At 46.2% G+C, this 16,357-nt stretch overlaps 1 protein-coding gene across 2 annotated transcripts in view; it reads right to left on the reverse strand.

Moving 5' to 3' along the window:
- Window positions 1–16,357, reverse strand: part of LOC135527709 (alpha-enolase) — a 42,911-nt gene that overhangs the window by 24,296 nt on the left and 2,258 nt on the right. Inside the window, exons 2-5 of one of the 2 annotated variants that reach the window (XM_064956221.1) lie at window positions 14,880–14,974; window positions 2,577–2,672; window positions 1,870–1,928; window positions 1,288–1,357 (exon numbers count right to left, since the gene is read on the reverse strand). In XM_064956221.1, the coding sequence (XP_064812293.1) occupies window positions 1,288–1,357; window positions 1,870–1,928; window positions 2,577–2,672; window positions 14,880–14,964 (310 nt within the window). In that variant the 5' untranslated portion in view covers window positions 14,965–14,974. Of the gene's footprint in view, window positions 1–1,287; window positions 1,358–1,869; window positions 1,929–2,372; window positions 2,432–2,576; window positions 2,673–14,879; window positions 14,975–16,357 lie in introns of both variants that reach the window. The other variant, XM_064956222.1, reaches the window with a different exon arrangement.

Below are 16,357 nucleotides of genomic sequence, written 5' to 3' on the forward strand. Positions count from 1 at the left end.
CCATCAATCCCTAACCCTAACCTATTAGTCCCTAACCCTAACCTATCAGTCCCTAACCTATCAGTCCCTAACCCTAACCTATCAGTCCCTAACCCATCAATCCCTAACCCTAACCTATTAGTCCCTAACCCTAACCCATCAGTCCCTAACCTATCAGTCCCTAACCCTAACCTATCAGTCCCTAACCCATCAGTCCCTAACCCTAACCTATTAGTCCCTAACCCTAACCTATTAGTCCCTAACCCTAACCTATCAGTCCCTAACCTATCAGTCCCTAACCCTAACTTATCAGTCCCTAACCCATCAGTCCCTAACCCATCAGTCCCTAACCCATCAGTCCCTAACCCATCAGTCCCTAACCCATCAGTCCCTAACCCTAACCTATTAGTCCCTAACCCTAACCCATCAGTCCCTAACCCATCAGTCCCTAACCCATCAGTCCCTAACCCTAACCTATTAGTCCCTAACCCTAACCTATTAGTCCCTAACTCTAACCTATCAGTCCCTAACCTATCAGTCCCTAACCCTAACATTTACATTTACATTTAAGTCATTTAGCAGACGCTCTTATCCAGAGCGACTTACAAATTGGTGAATTCACCTTCTGACATCCAGTGGAACAGCCACTTTACAATAGTGCATCTAAATCATTTAAGGGGGGGGGGGGGAGAAGGATTACTTATCCTATCCTATCAGTCCCTAACCCATCAGTCCCTAACCCTAACCTATTAGTCCCTAACCCTAACCTATTAGTCCCTAACCCTAACCTATCAGTCCCTAACCTATCAGTCCCTAACCCTAACTTATCAGTCCCTAACCCATCAGTCCCTAACCCATCAGTCCCTAACCCATCAGTCCCTAACCCATCAGTCCCTAACCCTAACCTATTAGTCCCTAACCCTAACCTATCAGTCCCTAACCTATCAGTCCCTAACCCTAACCTATTAGTCCCTAACCCTAACCCATCAGTCCCTAACCCATCAGTCCCTATGCTTAACTTTAACTTTTTGCTCTGCCTGCTGAATATTCACAACTAATAAATAAGCCAAGAGAAGCAGCTAACATTTAGCAATTTTGTCTAAATGAAATGTGAACCATCCACGTAGTGCTCATAAAGACTTAGTGACTGCTCTAATCAGTTTGTTTAAAGTGGGACATACGGTTCGCGAGGCATCCATCACCCAACTATCACTTATCTATGCCTGATAATAAAGGCTCATACATGTTAATACCAAGTTATAAAGCCTTATACCTGCAGGCTCTAAGTAAAATGTTTCCCCAACTTACACTTGTTCTCTGTGCCATCCATGTCCAGCATCAGCTGGTCAACCTTCTCCTGCTCCAGGACGCTGACATTCTGAACAACAGGACAGGACAGACACAGAACAACACACCAGTCATTAGAGATGAGAGGAACTGACAACAAACAGACAAAAAGGTTAGTTCAAAGTTCAAACAGGTTAGCGCAAAACACCAGGCTTGAAGGACGTTTATGGTTCACTAGTACACACTGCACGCAGCATCTTGAGGTGTTACTAGGCAGGTTAGGTGAAGAGATCTTTGGCGCTCACTGTGCTCAAGGACAGTAATCACATTGACAGTGATCAAAATACAGTGCTGTATTTCTACAACAACTCAAGAGATAAATGTAACAGACAAAAAAAAATGCAAAGATACTATTAATACATACTATATAGAGATAACTTACCACTTTGACTCAATTGTCTTCAGTCAGGACCGTGTTTAGCAATCTACTGCATGACAAACATACCGCCGTGACTATTCCATCTCGCACTGTAAACTCTTTGCAACTCTGACTCGACACCAGCACAACGCTGTCAATGTTAGTCAAACAGTGAATGTTCCTACCTGCCGTACAAGCGCAGGTGCAATAGTTTTATTGATATGATCAACGGCTTTTGAGACACCTGCAGAGGGGACAAGCAGAGCGTCACGACCCAGGGAGAAGTAGACCATGCAGCAGCAGCAGGAGGCATTACCAGACGATCACAGAGCTCTCGCTAAGACTAGCTGCTTTGGGTGGCAGCAACTAGGCTGGATAAACAAACGTCAAGTGGAATGATCTACTATTGGGATCAAGGTGGGTCGTCACAGAAATAGAATGACAAAATGCCTGCCGGTTAAATCCACCCATCTTGGAACGCTGACTTGAATAGGGATGTCCGTTATAGTCACCCTACTGCTGTCTGGGTAATAACGGTTTAGCAGATCTGTGATCGTCTGTTGAATGCCTGCGACAGAGGTCAGTTAGTTGTTCCAAATCAAAGCAAACCCACTCAAAAGTCATCAACTCCAGTTAATTTCAGTGTTCTCTGTCTTACTCCTGTTCCTCCTTCACACTGTTCATTTACCTGGTGACACAAAGCTGGGGCCAAGAACTCATTGATATATTTAACAGCCCTTTTCACCCCTGACAGGAGGAGGAAAGATTGATGAAGTGTCAGAAAGGAAGGATGAAGATGGAAAAGGAAAGAAAAAAATGTAACAGAACATTTTTTTTTTTTAAAGAAGGGGACTTTGTACTATAAGGATATTGGGAAAATCAAAAAGCGTACCTTTGCCCAGGTAGCGTGTCTTGTCGTTGTCACGGAGCTCCAGAGCTTCATAGATACCAGTAGAGGCCCCACTGGGGACAGCGGCCCTGAACAGACCTGGAGAACACAGAGGATTTTTAATGACTCTACTGTGTTTTAAATTGATTTCCTGACTCACTGCAAGAGGCTGGCTGTTGCTTCCTAATTAAAGAAATCAATATTAGAAATATCCATCCTCAAAATGTTTGTCACTGCAACCCTGAACCGACCTTAATACATCAATATTAGATCCACGATTATGGCTTTTAAATGATGCATTCAGGAGGATTTCTGTCATAGCATGGGGCCCCCATTGATTTCTGTCGTAGCATGGGGCCCCCATTGATTTCTGTCATAGCATGGGGCCCCCATCGATTTCTGTCTTAGCATGGGGCCCCCATTGATTTCTGTCATAGCATAGGGCCCCCATTGATTTCTGTCATAGCATGGGGTCCCCATTGATTTCTGTCATAGCATGGGGTCCCCATTGATTTCTGTCATAGCATGGGGCCCCCATTGATTTCTGTCATAGCATGGGGTCCCCATTGATTTCTGTCATAGCATGGGGCCCCCATTGATTTCTGTCATAGCATGGGGCCCCCATTGATTTCTGTCATAGCATGGGGTCCCCATTGATTTCTGTCATAGCATGGGGTCCCCATTGATTTCTGTCATAGCATGGGGCCCCCATTGATTTCTGTCATAGCATGGGGCCCCCATTGATTTCTGTCATAGCATGGGGCCCCCATTGATTTCTGTCATAGCATGGGGCCCCCATTGATTTCTGTCATAGCATGGGGCCCCCATTGATTTCTGTTAGAATGTTTGAGTCACTCAGACAGCATATGAACACAGCATAAGCCATGGCAAAATGTTTAGCTTTAAAACTGCAAATATTTTATTATTATTATTATAATAAAAATTGTATATATTTTTTTTTATCTTCAACTCTACACTGTTGGAAAAGGACCCGCAAGTACGCATTTTATTGTTAATCTACTTGTTGTTTACGAAGCATGTGAGATTTTCTCTCCAGCCAAATGGCAATATGTGTAGAATTCCCAGCAGTTAGCTTTAAAACAGCAACATTTTGTCTCGCTGGCCAAGAAGAGGGCTTCTAAAATGTTTGGTTGGCGACAGAGCCAATGGCCACGCCCACTGCCATGTCCAGCAACATTTCAGATCCAGAAAAAAATCTCTATCCATAAATATCTTTTGTGAAAATCATACTTTGTGTTTTGGCAATATACAGTGCATTTGGAAAATATTCAGACCCCTTGACTTTTTCCACATTTTGTTACATTACAGCCTTATTCTAAAATGGATTCAATAGTCCCCCCCCCCCCTCGTTTTCCCACACAATATCCAATAATGACAAAGCAAAAACAGTTTATTGACATTATTACAAATGTATTGAAATAAAAATAAAAAATATTACATTTATGTAAGTATTCAGACCATTTATTTAGTACTTTGTTGAAGCACCTTTGGCAGCGATTACAGCCTTGAGTTTTCTTGGGTATGACGCTACAAGCTTGGCACAGCTGTATTTGGGGAGTTTCTCCCATTCTTCTCTGCAGATCCTTTCAAGCTCTGTCAGGTTGGATGGGCAGCTTTGCTGTGCAGCTATTTTCAGTTCTCTCCAGAGATGTTCAACCGGGTTCAAGTCCGGGCTCTGGCTGGGCCACTCAAGGTAATTTAGAGACTTGTCCAGAAGCCACTCCTGCATTGTCTTGGCTGTGTGCTGAGGGTCGTTGTCCTGCTGGAAGGCGAACCTTCGCCTCCGCCTAAGGTCCTGAGCGCTCTGGAGCAGATTTTCATCAAGGATCTCTCTGTACCTTTCTCCGTTCATCTTTCCCTCGATCCTGACTAGTCTCCCAGTCCCTGCCTCTGAAAAACATCCCCACAGCATGATGCTGCCGCCACCAAGCTTCACCGTACTGTAGGGATGGTGTCAGGTTTCCTCCAAACACGACGTTTGGCATTCAGGCCAAAGAGTTCAATCTTGGTTTCATCAGACCATGGTCTGAGTCCTGTAGGTGCCTTTTGGCAAACTCCATGCGGGCTGTCATGTGCCTTTTACAGAAGTGGCTTCCGTCTGGCCACTGGCCACTGGCCCTTGACTGTTGGAGTGCAGCAGAGATGGTTGTCCTTCTGGAAGGTTCTCCCATCTCAACAGAGTAACTCTGGATGTCTGTCAAAGTGACCATCAGGTTTTTTGGTCACCTCCCTGACCAAGGTCTTTCTCCCCCGATTGCTCAGTTTGGCCGGGCGGCCAGCTCTAGGAAGAGTATTGGTTGTTCCAAACTTCTTCCATTTAGGAATGAAGAGGCCACTGTGTTCTTCGGGACCTTTAATGCTGCAGACATTGTTTGGTACCCTTCCCCAGTTCTGTGCTTCGACACAATCCTGTCTTGGAGCTCTACGGACAATTCCTTCGACCTCATGGCTTGGTTTTTGCTCTGACATGCACCGTCAACTGTGGTACCTTATATAGACAGGTGTGTGTGCCTTTCCAAATCATGTCCAATCAATCGAATTTACCACAGGTGGACTTCAATCAAGTTGTACAAACATCTCAAAGGATGATCAATGGAAACAAGATGCACCTGATCTCAATTTCGAGTCTCAAAACGAAGGGTCTGAATACTAATGTAATTATGGTATTTCATTTTTTTTTTTTTCAAATACATTTGCAAACATTTCTAAAAACCTGTTTTTGCTTTGTCATTATGTGGTACTGTGTGTAGATTGATGAGGAACACAAATTAATTTAATACATTTTAGAACAAGACAATATGGAAAATACATCTACTGTAGTAGTATGAAGGTTGTTTGTTATTCATAGTAAAAGCAACAGGAAATCAAAATTATCCAATGAGCAGCAAGTATCCCTTCGGGTCCTATTTTAATCACATTTTGTTCCCAGAGGAGGAGAGGAGAGGGTTGCACATGCTAAGCAGATCAATGTGATGTAACACACACAAACACACACACACACACACACACACACACACACACACACACACACACACACACACACACACACACACACACACACACACACACACACACACACACACACACACACACACACACACACACACACAGTGCAGCATCCAGGATGCGACTGCTGGCTCAGACACACACCAAGGTCAGACATTTTGGATTCAAGAAAGATACAGGATGTGTAAATTTGATTCTAACTGTTCTAACTGCTCATTGGGCAAAAAATATATTTAAAAAATGCTGATTAAACCAATGACAGGGGTCCTGAGATCGGGAGGGATTTAAAGCTTAAACACAGAGACACACAAGAGAGATTTAGGCCATGAGTTCAGGCTTATCAAATCATCTGCATCAAGAAATCAGCTATGGGATGCTTGATATAGTTCAACAGTCAAGCCCAATAAACCTATTCAGATTCATTTAGACTTAGTGATTTCACTTGTTTTCAAATCAACTACAGTCAAAGCATGCAACATATTGTATTTTGGACACGTATACAGTATGTCTGAATTCAGAAAGGGTATCTTTTTTTAACATATGCCTACATTCAGTTTTATTTTTAATTTTATTTTTTCACCTTTATTTAACTAGGCAGGTCAGTTAAGAACAAATTCTTATTTACAATGACAACCTACTCCCGGCCAAACCGTAACCCCGGACGACGCTGGGGCAATTATACGCCGCCCTATGGGACTCCCAAATCACGTCCGGTTGTGATACAGCCTGGAATCGAACCAGGGTCTCCTTAGACAGCTGAGATACAGCCTGGAATCGAACCAGGGTCTCCTTAGACAGCTGAGATACAGTCTGGAATGAAACCAGGGTCTCCTTAGACAGCTGAGATACAGTCTGGAATGAAACCAGGGTCTCCTTAGACAGCTGAGATACAGTCTGGAATGAAACCAGGGTCTCCTTAGACAGCTGAGATACAGCCTGGAATGAAACCAGGGTCACCTTAGACAGCTGAGATACAGTCTGGAATGAAACCAGGGTCTCCTTAGACAGCTGAGATACAGTCTGGAATGAAACCAGGGTCTCCTTAGACAGCTGAGATACAGTCTGGAATGAAACCAGGGTCTCCTTAGACAGCTGAGATACAGTCTGGAATGAAACCAGGGTCTCCTTAGACAGCTGAGATACAGCCTGGAATGAAACCAGGGTCACCTTAGACAGCTGAGATACAGTCTGGAATGAAACCAGGGTCTCCTTAGACAGCTGAGATACAGTCTGGAATGAAACCAGGGTCTCCTTAGACAGCTGAGATACAGTCTGGAATGAAACCAGGGTCTCCTTAGACAGCTGCACCACTCGGAAGCCTTCTGTCTAGATACTAATATGTTATTTTTGTGGTTGTAACCCCCCATCGGAGGACGTGACAGTCACTCTCAGAGAAAGAGAAATTAGCTCAGCTCAAATGTTTGTTGTAACAAAAAGTCTTTGGGTGCCGTGTTCAAAAAAATAATATACTTGAAGAAAGTTTTTAAAAAACGGCACTCACTGAAGAAAAAAAAAAATCTTCCGTTTTACGTTTTGAATGTGTTTCTTTTAGCAGCAGAGACCAGAACAAACGAACGCGTTTCGATGGCAGCCATCCCGTCCCTTCTGTCCTCTGCTGCTAAGAAAAAAATAAAACAAAATAGATGAAAACTGAAAGAGTATTTCCAGTGAGTACAGTCACTCTCATCCCAGAGGATTAGTACTGGATCTGAAAACAGAAAACACAAGGACGATGCAGCCCGTCTCGTAACGACTGTAATTCAAACCCCTTTTGTGTTTATATAGCAGAGACACATTACATCTCTGCATGCTCCAACAATCCAACCCTATTTATACAGCAGCAGACAACACAAAGTGTATCCCAAATTGCCCTCTATTCTCTTCAAAATGACATTCTTTTGAGCAGAGCCCTATGGGAATCCCTTTGGGCTCTGGAGCAGTATAAAGGTAATCCGGCATCATTCGGGACGCATCCAATGCCAAATCAGGCTGGTCCATCCTAAACTAGAAACCGTGAAGCTGCTCGCTTAGAGCACCGAGCAACCTTCCTACAAACGGTCAAAAGAGAGCAAGACAAATGGAAAACGCTTTCCCTTTTTTTGGGGGGGGGGTGGATTTCAAGCCCATGTTAAATCCAACATGTCTTCTCTCAACCCCCCCCTCCTCTTCCTCGGTGGCCTAATTCAGATAGCTTCATTAACATTCTGGACATTCATTCATTAAGTTGAAATACCTGCTTTGTTTTCAGCCCACGGAGCAGAACGACAAAAACGGGGACTCCACTCTTGAACGAGGGCGGCGGAAACCCCGATCCCATTCAGGATATCTCATAGTTAGTTGGTTGAGATAAAAATAAAAATAAATTTAAAGTACATCTTGAAAGTTAAGGTATTGATTTCCAATGAATTGTAATCCCATTACAAATGACAAGTCTGTCATGTTCTGTGCTTGTATGATCAACAACACTTTAAATATGACTTCAAGATTCCCACGAAGAAAAGTATTGGAAGACTCCAGTGATTCCCCCAGGAAAAAAAGAGGAAAAAAAGGACCAATTCCTGGATAACAAGATGGAGTAGAATTAAGCAATAAAGCACGAGGGGGTTAAGTTCTTACCACGAGGGGGTTAAGTTCTTACCACGAGGGGGTTAAGTTCTTACCACAAGGGGGTTAAGTTCTTACCACGAGGGGGTTAAGTTCTTACCACGAGGGGGTTAAGTTCTTACCACGAGGGGGTTAAGGGCTGTTCTTAACACGAGGGGGTTATGGGCTGTTCTTACCACGAGGGGGTTAAGTTCTTACCACAAGGGGGTTAAGGGCTGTTCTTACCACGAGGGGGTTATGGGCTGTTCTTACCACGAGGGGGTTAAGGGCTGTTCTCACCACAAGGGGGTTATGGGCTGTTCTTACCACGAGGGGGTTATGGGCTGTTCTTACCACGAGGGGGTTAAGGGCTGTTCTCACCACGAGGGGGTTAAGGGCTGTTCTTACCACGAGGGGGTTATGGGCTGTTCTTACCACGAGGGGGTTAAGTTCTTACCACGAGGGGGTTAAGGGCTGTTCTCACCACGAGGGGGTTATGGGCTGTTCTTACCACGAGGGGGTTAAGTTCATACCACAAGGGGGTTAAGGGCTGTTCTTACCACAAGGGGGTTATGGGCTGTTCTTACCACGAGGGGGTTAAGTTCTTACCACGAGGGGGTTAAGGGCTGTACTCACCACGAGGGGGTTAAGGGCTGTTCTTACCACGAGAGGGTTAAGGGCTGTTCTCACCATGAGGGGGTTATGGGCTGTTCTCACCACGAGGGGGTTAAGGGCTGTTCTCACCACGAGGGGGTTAAGGGCTGTTCTTACCACGAGAGGGTTAAGGGCTGTTCTCACCATGAGGGGGTTATGGGCTGTTCTCACCACGAGGGGGTTAAGGGCTGTTCTCACCACGAGAGGGTTAAGGGCTGTTCTTACCACGAGGGGGTTAAGTTCTTACCACGAGGGGGTTAAGGGCTGTTCTCACCACGAGGGGGTTAAGGGCTGTTCTCACCACGAGAGGGTTAAGGGCTGTTCTTACCACGAGGGGGTTAAGTTCTTAACACAAGGGGGTTAATGGCTGTTCTCATCACGAGGGGGTTAATGGCTGTTCTCATCACGAGGGGGTTAAGGTCTGTTCTTACCACGAGAGGGTTAAGGGCTGTTCTCACCACAAGGAGGTTAAGGGCTGTTCTTACCACGAGAGGGTTAAGGGCTGTTCTTACCACGAGGGGGTTAAGGGCTGTTCTTACCATGAGGGGGTTAAGGGCTGTTCTTACCACGAGGGGGTTAAGGGCTGTTCTTACCATGAGGGGGTTAAGGGCTGTTCTTACCACGAGGGGGTGTGGTATTTGGCCAATAGACCAGGGTTAAGGGCTGTTCTTACCATGAGGGGGTTAAGAGCTGTTCTTACCATGAGGGGGTGTGGTATATAGCCAATAGACCACAGTTAAGGGCTGTTCTTACCATGAGGGGGTGTGGTATATAGCCAATAGACCACGGCAAAAGTAGTGCGCTATATAGGGAATAGGGTGCCATTTGGGAACCAGAAGTGTCAGATTGGAGATGGAGGGATAGAACCTGCTGACAAGCTACTATTAAATAGCTAAAATGTTTTGTGCAATTGAATAAATAAAGAATACTTATTCAAGTATTAAATTCAGCTTCTTGCTTTCGCCTGTTTTTCATTTATCTCTGGGTATGCCAAGAAATATTTTACTGTGTGTTCAACCTAGTTTAATAACTCTAACAGATAGGAAATTAAACTATTTATTTAAACATTTATCTGTAGTAAATGTGCACTATGTCTATTCCATTGTCGATGTGCAAATGGAAACATAGCAGCATTGATTTCATCGACATCTCTGAAAGGGAACAACAAAGTAACCACAGTTGGCTACAGTGTATCTGCAACCGACTGAGGGAGAGGGACTAGCCTGGAGCTAACTCACTCTGTCAGTAGGAGAGGGACTAGCCTGGAGCTAACTCACTCTGTCAGTAGGAGAGGGACTAGCCTGCAACTAACTCACTCTGTCAGTAGAAGAGGGACTAGCCTGGAGCTAACTCACTCTGTCAGTAGGAGAGGGACTTGCCTGGAGCTAACTCACTCTGTCAGTAGGAGAGGGACTAGCCTGGAGCTAACTCACTCTGTCAGTAGGAGAGGGACTAGCCTGGAGCTAACTCACTCTGTCAGTAGGAGAGGGACTTGCCTGGAGCTAACTCACTCTGTCAGTAGGAGAGGGACTAGCCTGGAGCTAACTCACTCTGTCAGTAGGAGAGGGACTAGCCTGGAGCTAACTCACTCTGTCAGTAGGAGAGGGACTAGCCTGGAGCTAACTCACTCTGTCAGTAGGAGAGGGACTAGCCTGGAGCTAACTCACTCTGTCAGTAGGAGAGGGACTAGCCTGGAGCTAACTCACTCTGTCAGTAGGAGAGGGACTAGCCTGGAGCTAACTCACTCTGTCAGTAGGAGAGGGACTAGCCTGGAGCTAACTCACTCTGTCAGTAGGAGAGGGACTAGCCTGGAGCTAACTCACTCTGTCAGTAGGAGAGGGACTAGCCTGGAGCTAACTCACTCTGTCAGTAGGAGAGGGACTAGCCTGGAGCTAACTCACTCTGTCAGTAGGAGAGGGACTAGCCTGGAGCTAACTCACTCTGTCAGTAGGAGAGGGACTAGCCTGCAACTAACTCACTCTGTCAGTAGGAGAGGGACTAGCCTGGAGCTAACTCACTCTGTCAGTCAGAGAGGGACTAGCCTGGAGCTAACTCACTCTGTCAGTAGGAGAGGGACTAGCCTGGAGCTAACTCACTCTGTCAGTAGGAGAGGGACTAGCCTGCAGCTAACTCACTCTGTCAGTAGGAGAGGGACTAGCCTGGAGCTAACTCTGTCAGTAGGAGAGGGACTAGCCTGGAGCTATCTCACTCTGTCAGTCAGAGAGGGACTAGCCTGGAGCTAACTCACTCTGTCAGTAGGAGAGGGACTAGCCTGGAGCTAACTCACTCTGTCAGTAGGAGAGGGACTAGCCTGGAGCTAACTCACTCTGTCAGTAGGAGAGGGACTAGCCTGGAGCTAACTCACTCTGTCAGTAGGAGAGGGACTAGCCTGGAGCTAACTCACTCTGTCAGTAGGAGAGGGACTAGCCTGGAGCTAACTCACTCTGTCAGTAGGAGAGGGACTAGCCTGGAGCTAACTCACTCTGTCAGTAGGAGAGGGACTAGCCTGGAGCTAACTCACTCTGTCAGTCAGAGAGGGACTAGCCTGGAGCTAACTCACTCTGTCAGTAGGAGAGGGACTAGCCTGGAGCTAACTCACTCTGTCAGTAGGAGAGGGACTAGCCTGGAGCTAACTCACTCTGTCAGTAGGAGAGGGACTAGCCTGCAACTAACTCACTCTGTCAGTAGGAGAGGGACTAGCCTGGAGCTAACTCACTCTGTCAGTAGGAGAGGGACTAGCCTGGAGCTAACTCACTCTGTCAGTAGGAGAGGGACTAGCCTGGAGCTAACTCACTCTGTCAGTAGGAGAGGGACTAGCCTGGAGCTAACTCACTCTGTCAGTAGGAGAGGGACTAGCCTGGAGCTAACTCACTCTGTCAGTAGGAGAGGGACTAGCCTGGAGCTAACTCACTCTGTCAGTAGGAGAGGGACTAGCCTGGAGCTAACTCACTCTGTCAGTAGGAGAGGGACTAGCCTGGAGCTAACTCACTCTGTCAGTAGGAGAGGGACTAGCCTGGAGCTAACTCACTCTGTCAGTAGGAGAGGGACTAGCCTGCAGCTAACTCACTCTGTCAGTAGGAGAGGGACTAGCCTGCAGCAAACTCACTCTGTCAGTAGGAGAGGGACTAGCCTGCAGATAACTCACTCTGTCAGTAGGAGAGGGACTAGCCTGGAGCTAATTCACTCTGTCAGTAGGAGAGGGACTAGCCTGCAGCTAACTCACTCTGTCAGTAGGAGAGGGACTAGCCTGCAGCTAACTCACTCTGTCAGTAGGAGAGGGACTTGTCTGCAGCTAACTCACTCTGTCAGTAGGAGAGGGACTAGCCTGCAGCTAACTCACTCTGTCAGTAGGAGAGGGACTAGCCTGCAGCTAACTCACTCTGTCAGTAGGAGAGGGACTAGCCTGGAGCTAACTCACTCTGTCAGTAGGAGAGGGACTAGCCTGGAGCTAACTCACTCTGTCAGTAGGAGAGGGACTAGCCTGGAGCTAACTCACTCTGTCAGTAGGAGAGGGACTAGCCTGGAGCTAACTCACTCTGTCAGTAGAAGAGGGACTAGCCTGGAGCTAACTCACTCTGTCAGTAGGAGAGGGACTTGCCTGCAGCTAACTCACTCTGTCAGTAGGAGAGGGACTAGCCTGGAGCTAACTCACTCTGTCAGTAGGAGAGGGACTAGCCTGGAGCTAACTCACTCTGTCAGTAGAAGAGGGACTAGCCTGCAGCTAGCCTCGTGTTGCCATACCTCCAAAATCACGTCGTTGTCACACCTTCCTTGGAGGTCTGGAGAATTTTCTATTGCAAAAACGGTTTGAATGGTCCGTTGGGAGCCGTTCAAACCTAATTTGATTGGATGTTACATTTAAAGAACCCTTCCCCACATGCCCAAAGACAGAGTTGTGTGTTATGTGCATCACTGTTTTCTGTCCCGGGAGATGTTGTTGTTGCCTATGCTAGTTTCAACACTGATGCTCCATGTCATTGATCCACAATCCATAGGTAAAGCTGTACAGTGAAATAAATATGCCCTCAATTCAATTCTAAAGTCTATTCCAGACACAGTGTGATTTCAACAGATTTTTGTCCAATTAAACAAATTATTTTATTTTGTTGAATTTATATAACAACGTTCCACACCTATTGCATTATGGCATGATTCCACTATTTGTATTAATTTGCATCACTTTCAATAAAGCAACTTTTATTTTGAAGGGCGAACCGCAAATGTCAATATTGTGGCTAATCCTTACTGTGGCTAGCTTCACATTGTCACGCCTTGGTCTTAGTATTTTGTGTTTTAGTTAATTAGTTGGTCAGGCCAGGGTGTGACATGGGTTTATGTTATTGTGTTGTCGTATTGTGTTTTTTGTAGGCATTGGGATTGTGGTTGATTAGGGGTGTGTTTAGTTTAGGTTTGGCTGCCTGAGGCGGTTCTCAATCAGAGTCAGGTGATTCTTGTTGTCTCTGATGGGGAACCGTATTTAGGTAGCCTGGGTTTCACTGTGTATTTCGTGGGTGATTGTTCCTGTCTCTGTGTAGTTTCACCAGATAGGCTGTACTTAGGTTTCACGTTCCGTTTAAAAAAAAAATTTTTTATTAGTTATTTCATGTATCGTTCCGTTTTTCTTCATTAAAAAACATGAGTAACCAACACGCTGCATTTCGGTCCGACTTTCTTGCGACAAACGAAGAACGCCGTTACAACACATAGATGAGTTTGACCATCATTAATCAAATACGAACTGTCTTATAAATGATGGGTATTTTAGATGATGACACCTAGCTAGATAGTTAGCTAGCTAACTATAGCTACTGAAACAGATGATGTTGTTTTGATGTGTTTTTGGGGATGAACATTGTTTGCATCCATCAGCTAGCGAGCTTTGTTTCTGACCAGCACCGTCCAGAGCTTGGGAAAGAGTGTCTCCTCTCATGTGGAAGGTGCGCGAGACAAAACTTTCCCAGCAACAAAGCATACCAATCGGTGAATCGCTGTGACATATGACATTTTGAGTGATAGTGTAATCAATGTTCAATAGCTACGTAAAAAAAAAAGTGATGAACGTGTTAAATGATTATGTGGCATGCAGTCATATGCAGGTCCTGATTGGTCAACAAGCTTATTTAACGGGACAAATGGTGTTATTTGACGTGTATTAATTTACATCAAAAGATCCAAACGGCGTTCCATAATTAGCAATGCTTTATTCTAAATCTGATAACCGCAGACAGTTATAAATGTATCCTAGGCAATGTGGCTTAAACTATGAAAACTGGCCCCCTTGGAGAGAATTGTGGTATGGACAACATGCACCCAAAGTTGAACCCTATCCCTACAGAGAACAAAGTTGAATCCTATCCCTACAGAGAACAAAGTTGAACCCCGACCCAACAGCCCAACAGAGAACAAAGTTGAACCCTAACCCTACAGAGAACAAAGTTGAACCCTATCCCTACAGAGAACAAAGTTGAACCCCGACCCAACAGCCCAACAGAGAACAAAGTTGAACCCTAACCCTACAGAGAACAAAGTTGAACCCTATCCCTACAGAGAACAAAGTTGAACCCCGACCCTACAGAGAACAAAGTTGAATCCCGACCCAACAGAGAACAAAGTTGAACCCTAACCCTACAGAGAACAAAGTTGAACCCTGACCCTACAGAGAACAAAGTTGAACCCCGATCCTACAGAGAACAAAGTTGAACCCTGACCCAACAGAGAACAAAGTTGAACCCTAACCCTACAGAGAACAAAGTTGAACCCCGACCCAACAGAGAACAAAGTTGAACCCTAACCCTACAGAGAACAAAGTTGAACCCCGATCCTACAGAGAACAAAGTTGAACCTCGACCCTACAGAGAACAAAGTTGAACCGCGATCCTACAGAGAACAAAGTTGAACCCCGACCCTACAGAGAACAAAGTTAAACCCCGACCCTACAGAGAACAAAGTTGAACCCCGATCCTACAGAGAACAAAGTTGAACCCTGACCCTACAGAGAACAAAGTGTACAGATAGTCCTGCTCTAGTATAACCTCTTCTTACCTTTCTTGGTGTACAGGTCGACCTCCACGGTGGGGTTTCCACGGGAGTCGAAAATCTCACGAGCATGAATCTTCAGGATGGACATGGTTCTGGAACTACACAGGAGAGAAGAGAGGAGAGACAAGTAAGGAAGAGGATGAGAGAGAGAGGAGGAGGATGAGAGAGAGGAGGATGGGAGAGAGGAGAGAGAGAAGGATGGGAGAGAGGAGAGAGGAGGATGGGAGAGAGGAGAGAGAGGAGAGAGGAGGACGAGAGAGAGGAGGATGGGAGAGAGGAGAGAGAGGAAGATGGGAGAGAGGAGGATGGGAGAGAGGAGAGAGAGGAGGATTGGAGAGAGGAGAGAGAGGAGGATGGGAGAGGGGGATGGGAGAGAGGAGAGAGAGGAGGATGAGAGAGAGGAGGATGGGAGAGAGGAGAGAGAGGAGGATGGGAGAGAGGAGAGAGGAGGATGGGAGAGAGGAGAGAGGAGGATGGGAGAGAGGAGAGAGAGAGGAGGATGAGAGAGAGGAGGGTGGGAGAGAGGAGAAAGAGGAGAAAGAGGAGGGTGGGAGAGAGGAGGATGGGAGAGAGGAGAGAGAGGAGAGAGGAGGATGAGAGAGAGGATGGGAGAGAGGAGAGAGAGGAGGATGGGAGAGTGGAGGATGGGAGAGAGGAGGATTGGAGAGAGGATAGAGAGGAGGATGGGAGAGAGGAGGATGGGAGAGAGGAGAGAGAGGAGGATGAGAGAGAGGAGGATGGGAGAGAGGAGAGAGAGGAGGATGGGAGAGAGGAGAGAGAGGAGGATGGGAGAGAGGAGAGAGAGAAGAGGATGAGAGAGAGGAGAATGGGAGAGAGGAGAGAGAGGAGGATGGGAGAGAGGAGAGAGAGGAGGATGAGAGAGAGGAGGATGGGAGACAGGAGAGAGAGGAGGATGAGAGAGAGGAGGATGAGAGAGATGAGGATGGGAGACAGGAGAGAGAGGAGGATGAGCGAGAGGAGAGAGAGGAGGAGGATGGGAGAGAGAGGAGGATGGGAGAGGGGAGGATGGGAGGGAGGAGAGAGAGGAGAGAGAGGAGAGAAAGCAGGATGGGGTAGAGGTAAATGTTGAAGACCAGCCCTCAGTGAGGATCTAGGACTGAAATCATGACAGTGAGTCAGGACAGCGAGTCAGGACAGAAATCTGGCAATATTTGAAATGCTCAATGACAGAATTCAACAGTATAAAACAGAAAAGTTTAAGGTATAAAAAAACAAAAGCATAAAACACAAAATCATAAAGTCAACATGAAAGTCCACGGACTGTACCTATGTACCCACTGCTATGGGGAAATGAGTTGACAGACCTGTGCAGATAATACTGTAGACAATGTCCTGCGATGTCAGCACAACCTCTACACGGTTGCTGCAGTCTGTGTTTTGCCAAAGCATGGGTGCGTCCTTGTAAAAAATGTATGGGCGGGGCTCCACGGGGCTGAAGCACCGATCTCTGCAGCATGAGT

Source organism: Oncorhynchus masou, chromosome 33 (genome assembly GCF_036934945.1).
Source record: "Oncorhynchus masou masou isolate Uvic2021 chromosome 33, UVic_Omas_1.1, whole genome shotgun sequence".
NCBI classification, from domain to species: Eukaryota; Metazoa; Chordata; class Actinopteri; order Salmoniformes; family Salmonidae; genus Oncorhynchus; species Oncorhynchus masou.